This window comes from Bactrocera oleae, chromosome 6 (genome assembly GCF_042242935.1).
Source record: "Bactrocera oleae isolate idBacOlea1 chromosome 6, idBacOlea1, whole genome shotgun sequence".
NCBI lineage: Eukaryota > Metazoa > Arthropoda > Insecta > Diptera > Tephritidae > Bactrocera > Bactrocera oleae.
In genome coordinates this window covers 17,513,254-17,519,952 of record NC_091540.1, presented here as the reverse complement: position 1 = coordinate 17,519,952, position 6,699 = coordinate 17,513,254, and the positions used below count along the sequence as shown (strand labels likewise).

The window sequence follows — 6,699 nt, the reverse complement described above, 5'->3', positions numbered from 1 at the left end:
TCTCTTTCTACAAATTCGCTTCATTCTTATCACTCACAACGTCTATAGAGTTTCCTGTTGTGCCATATCTGTGTACTTTTCTCACTTTTTTTATTGCTGTTACTTTTCCCTTGCTTTAAAGACAGCCGGCACTTCAATCACTGCCTGCCGTGTCTCATACGCCCTGCACCATCATCACACGGCTCATCTCAGCTTTTTTTGTACTGTACTTTTACCATTTTATGGCATTTTTATGAGTGAAACGAAATGTTGTTGTATTTGTTGTTGCTTTTTGTGGCTGCTGTGACAAGCCAAAAGGTGTTGTGATGTGTTTGTCTTTGCGCTTTTTATACTCTTGCAACATGTTGCTACAGAGTATTAAAGTTTTGTTCACCTAACGGTTGTTTGTATCACCTAAAACTAATCGAGCAAGATATAGAGTTATATATATAGGTATATAAATGATCAGGTTGACGAGACGTGTTGAAACTTTGGTAACTGTCTGTCCGTCCGTCCGTCTGTCTGTCTGACGCAGCTGTAACTTGAGAAAAAGTTGAGATATTGTAATGCAACTTGGTACACGTGTGCCTTGACAAAACAAGGAGGACAAGTTTGTAGTTGGGCCAAGCCCACAAAACACCATTAATCGAAAACCTATAAAATGCCATAACTAAGAACTAACATAAATGAAGATATATAAATGAAATTTGGTACAGTGGGTTGCATTAACAAGGGGAACCTGTGGCTCCATTCTCTTAGAGGTTTTATGCACACATCTTCTAAGCCACTAGAGCTACAATAATTAAATTCACTTAGAACAGATTCTTTTAGAGCTCCTACCGACAGTGTGAAAATAAATTAATTCGGATTATAACCCCTCCCACTCAACACAGAGCGGTTTTGTTAAAAACTACACAACACGCGATAAATCAATAACTAAATGCTTCAGAGACATAATACTTTACATCCGAGATGTTACAAGTGAACTTTTTTGGAATCGGTGTAAAATTTCGACAGTGGGTGTTGCACAGCCCACATTTTGGAAAAAATCGATATCTTACACCTACTCGACCGATTTCAACTGGATTCGCTATGTAATATTATCTTAACATTCCTTCATTACAATGTTAAACTGGGCGAAATCAGACAAAACCCACCATATATCCAGAACCAATCCATGTATCCTGATAACACTCTACAAAAATATTGCAATCAAGGTATTTCATTTGACACTCAAAAATTGTCGAAATCGCACAATAACTTTTAAAAAACTCAGACTCCAAATATGTGGACCCCAGTGCGTATGGCTGACTTATCGGTCAATCTGTGAAATATATTGTATTATAGAAATGCGGATCAATATTTCATTTAGCCCCTATGTACCTAATACAAAGATTTTCGAACTTCCAATTGACTTTATACTACATAAGTATATTAGCCAATGGTCTAGTTATTTTAATTAAATTGAGAAAGCGTGTTTTTTCAATAATTGTGCATCTTTGTGCTTAAATTGAGAAAATCGGCCGAAAACTTTCAATATAATTGATATAAACGTTTCTGGAACGTCCGGCTGACTTAACTCTTTATAAATGTAAATATTTATATGTCTATAAAATTGCTTGAAAATAAGTACTCAAGTATACCTGAGCAAAGTCAAAAATAAATGCAATTAGCCCTATAATTTCTATGATCCCAATGATTTTAGTATAATTTTCGCTAATTTTCGTCATTAAACTAAGTGAGTATATGACCTTCAAAATAAGTAAATATGAAATCAAAAATGATTGAATGAAGAATGATCCATTCCCCACTTCGTCGAACAATGAAGTTGAACCTTGTCGCTACAGTTTTGAATGCATTTGCAAGTTGAAAGAGTACAAAATGTTCGGTTACATCCGAACTTAAGCTTTCCTTACTTTTTTTACTTCATTTGTTTTTTTTTTTTGTGTTTGTTGTTGATGTTATTTTTTTGTTTTTTTGACAACACTTTGTTGTTGTCCCTCGCCTTTGCTTAAGCTAACCCAGCCCCTTCAATTTTCAAATGTTTTAAAAATATTTAATGTCTTTATTCTATGCTGTAGTGATTATATTTTGCCGCAAGCGAAACGAGGCAGAAGGGAAGCACTGGGAGAGCTGGAGCAGCTGGCAACTTTTGTGTGGTCGATATGTTGATAGAGTCATAAAACTCAGTGCACACACAAATGCATTTGGCGTTGTGGTGGAGCGGAGGTGAAAGTTTGGGCCACCCACGTAGGCAATCATTGAGCGGAGTTGACTGCTACCGGCTTGTATTTAATGTTTTATTTAATTTTTCTTTATATCTTCATGGCTTCCTTCCTAAGAAATTGATGATAAAATTTAAAATGTTTTCGATATCAGAAAAATTCAATGGAATGGAGTTAAAGAAATTAATTTACATGACTTTGAGGTTTGTTAACTTTTGAAGAAACAAATCAAACTTAAATATGTATATAGTATAACAAGTAAGCTGAGAATTTTATCCACATGATTTGTAACCCTCAAAAGACACGTCTATAAATCATTGACTTAAAGCAATTTGTTCATTCGATGTTAGTTTTTGAAAATATGTATGTATATTTGAAAATATGTTCCGAAAATTTTACGTTTTAATTTAATTTTTATAATGTAGTATAAGCTGCTCCCAAATCACGACTTTCTCCGAAAACTATTTTCATATGATCGACTTGAGAATTTCACGCGACCTTCTTATAAATATTTGCCAGGTAATGATCAAAGAAATAAGAATTTTGATAATAAATTCCATTTTCAAACCACTCGGAAGTGTAAATTTTTTCACAAAACGACTTTCATTTGACTTATTTATGACAATTTGTCTAAAATTCAAATTTGGCTAGTCCTTCAACCACTACCTGTATTCATCTATAGTTTTCTTGGCTTTTGGATTTACGATAATTTTAAGCATAAAAATTGTATTCACCATCAGAGACCTTTTTTTGAAGGTCCTCCTGTAGGCCGGCTCGGAATAAAGGAATTTAAAATGTTTCCGATTATTAAAGTAAATTAAATTCTGTAAATGTACATTTTTTATTCAAACAAATGCGTTGAAAGTTGAAAGTGGATATAACCCCTTAAAAGAAGTGAACTGATATGCGAGGCAAAGCAACAATTTGATAGTGGTTTGTTTAATTACCTGCGTGGCATGAAAGTTATTTGACACTCTAGACATCTCGTCAATATTTGCATTGTACAAAGTTAGTGTGAAAATACGCTACAGTCAGAAGGCATTGAAATCAAATAATTTAATAACCCGTTAACAGCTGCTATTATATATGACGGACAAACAGCCCAAAAAAAGAGTAAACTTGTACTGTTTCATCAAGAACATACACCACGTTTTAAAAACCTTGTCAATGAAACTACGTAGCCAATAGAACTTTCGACACTTAATTACTTGGTTAATACAAAGTTACTAATTAGAGCAGTAATAGCAGTAGAAAAAAAAGTTATGTAGAGTGCCACCCTGCATTTACTCCGTCTTGAGCGCCAAAACAAATTTGCTTAGGTGTTTAATTTGTGTTTCAGCCTAGATCTCGCCAACACGGGACAATTAAGTAGGAAGGGTAGAGATGCGCATACAGCTTTTACAGCTGGCATCCGGTAAGATACTCAAAATAACACCGATAGGTCAATGTCCTGTTAGTACGCCAACTACACTACTACTACACAACTAGGGAGACGCTAGACTTACTGACGCAAGATGGTAGCCAGGGCTGACCAAGATCTCGCGAAGCCCAGAGAGCGGAGCAACGATCCGTTTCTATTCTACTGATAGCTAGAATGCCTTTCCTTACCAGCTTGTTAGTTTTGCAGTTACCTGCGATTCCGTTGTGGCACCCGTACTAGTCTTAACACAAAGTGATTCGATGCCATTGATAACAAGGTCAGGCATTCCTTAGCCACTCTGATATCAAAATGGATAGTCACTTCTCTAAAGGAGGGTGCACTTCGGAGTAATAAATCTAGCACTACCTTAATGGCAGTAATCTCGGGTAATGCTACAGTATTCAGGAAGTCTGAAGTTGAAGTTGAAACAGAGTGCATGACAATATATTTGATAGTAAGTCGGAACGTGTGATTTTTGGTATATTATGACACACAGTTTGCCTGCACACATCTGCTGCCTGTGGCTCACTAATCTACATTTAAGCGCAATGCACGCATTAGCCATTTGTATGCAAGCTTCATCAATCTGCAATTTCGTTTAACCCATTTCACGCCCGGCTTTTTGTACGACCACTCAATATTTTACTATTTGCCACCAATTAGAGTGAGTATTTAAATATTACGCCGTGCAACAATGTGGGTTGGTAGGGTTACCGGCTTCCGTTTCCCCATAAATTAAAAGCTGCGCCCCGAACGAAGTACATTTGGTAGAACAAAACACATACTAAAATAGGTTTTGGTGCTTTTTTTTCTCCCGCTTTCATGCCTTTTGTTTTTTGCTGAAGGGGTACATAATTGGGTTTCATTAGCGTGCGACGCTCAATGCTAATTAGAAATGGTCGAATAACTGCGATTAACTTCATTGCACAAGCTGCGCGAATATTGCTTGATACGTAATACATCCTTTCGCCCCGCGCAGCAATTGGTCTTCCCGAAACATCAAATGAATGTAGCCGCGCCATTTCAACAAAATGAGGATGTGAGGTAGCTTTTAATTCATGCGCCCGTGTGTGTGACCCGTTAACCCACACGCTCACACCCAAGCATATGCGCCGCCGGTTTTGACATACTTTATAGGCCCACGCAGAAACTATTTGCTGGGTAATCAAGAGTGAGCCACGAAAATGAACAATTAGTGCCACACCTCGTCCACACACGCACACACACAAACATATGCTTCTACACAACATGTGAATCGCAAACGCCAGTAAAAGCAGAAATTTGCTATAATTAACTACAATGGAAGGAGCGTAAATGAATTTTTGCAAACGCTTTCATTTAAATATTATGACTACTCATACGCCATGGCGTCAAATTATTTCACATAACATTTACGTCGACATTTGTGAAAAGAGGAAATTTAAGGCAACAGCCGTAACAAATATTCTACTTTTAGTGAAGGTACAACCCTTACTGTCCACATTTCTATTTTTCACAACTTGCTAATACAAAAGTGTCGGTTCCTAACAATTTTTCAGAACTACTTCATGTATTCATAATTATGAACAACAAAAAATGTAAACTTCGGTTGCACCGAAGCTATAATACCCTTCACAAAGACCATTGATTCCGATCGTTCAGTTTATATGGCCGCTATATGCTATAGTTGCCTGATGTGAGCAGTTCCGACAAATGAGCAGCTTCTTGGAGAGAAAAGAATATGTGCAATATCTCAAAAACTGGGGGACTAGTTCGCGTATATACAGACGTACAGACAAGCGGATATAGCTAATTCAAAGGAGTTTTGATATATTAAACACGCTTTGTCGTTATATAAATGTTTTGATCCATCTTTCAAATTTTTAATTTAACTCAAAGGCCCGGACTAAAATAGCCCAAATTATTTGGGCTCCTGAGCATAGCAAGATCTCAAGTAGAATCTAACAAGCAAGGGAATTCAACCATCTCGTAAGCTAACAGCGACCCATTTCATCCCTGATCTAAAAGCAAAATTGAAGAATTTCCATTTTCCAGCTCTTTGCGCTTTTGGGCTGCCTTCAGATTCAACGAAGTTAACTAACATTTTTATTGCGAAAATATACATTTTATACCCGATGGGTGAGTGGCTTGAAGCTGGTCAAGAATATATAAAGTTGTAAAGAAACCACTTACGGAGTGCCTATTAAAAAATATTATCAACATCACATGAGAGACCATGTTATATAGATTTGGAGAAAAATAAAATTTGGATATTTATCTTCTTCAATTCTTTTAAGCACGTTCTCCGCGAATACGTCTGGCTAATTGAATATCTTTAGGCATAATTGTGACACGCTTTGCGTGAATGGCGCACAAATTTGTATCCTCAAACAAACCGACCAAATATGCCTCACTTGCTTCTTGGAGAGCCATAACAGCAGAATTTTGGAAACGTAAATCTGTTTTGAAATCTTGAGCGATTTCTCGTACTAAACGTTGAAATAGTAATTTGCGGATTAATAGTTCAGTACTTTTTTGGTAACAACAAATTTCACGTAATGCCACTGTACCAGGACGATATCGATGCGGTTTCTTAACGCTACCAGTTGCCGGAGCACTTTTACGAGCTACTTTGGTTGCCAATTGTTTACGTGGGGCTTTACCACGGTCGATTTACGGGCTGTTTGTTTTGTACGAGCCATTTTTTTTTTATTACACTTTTTTTAATCTTCACTTTAATCAAACACTCACTGCACTAATATATTTATAAGAGAGAGGCGTCTAGTGCGTTGTTAGGTTCAAGCGGAGCTAAACAGAGCTTCTAAATAATGAACTAGAAGTTTTAATGAAATGTGACGAAAATTGAGAGTGAGGTTAAGTTTCTGAATCAGTAGACTCATAAAAAAGTTTCTATTTTTAAATAGGTTATCGTGTTTCTTCCTTTCATTTTCCTACGGATATATCTGTCGAACGTTTTTATACTCTCGCATCTCGCTCGATGTTGCAACGAGTATAATAGTTTTTTCACTTAACGGTTGTTTGTATCACCTAAAACTAACCAAGATAGATATGGATCATTATATTGTAAATGATCAG

The 6,699-nt window shown here is 36.5% G+C and overlaps 1 protein-coding gene across 1 annotated transcript; it reads right to left on the bottom strand.

The window, feature by feature from the left end:
- Window positions 1–5,876: 5,876 nt before the first annotated feature.
- On the bottom strand, window positions 5,877–6,305 carry LOC106616407 (histone H3-like). The gene is given in 2 exon segments (XM_070111152.1): window positions 5,877–6,269; window positions 6,272–6,305. Coding segments are annotated over 2 exon segments (408 nt in total). The 3' UTR covers window positions 5,877–5,895.
- Window positions 6,306–6,699: the final 394 nt, after the last annotated feature.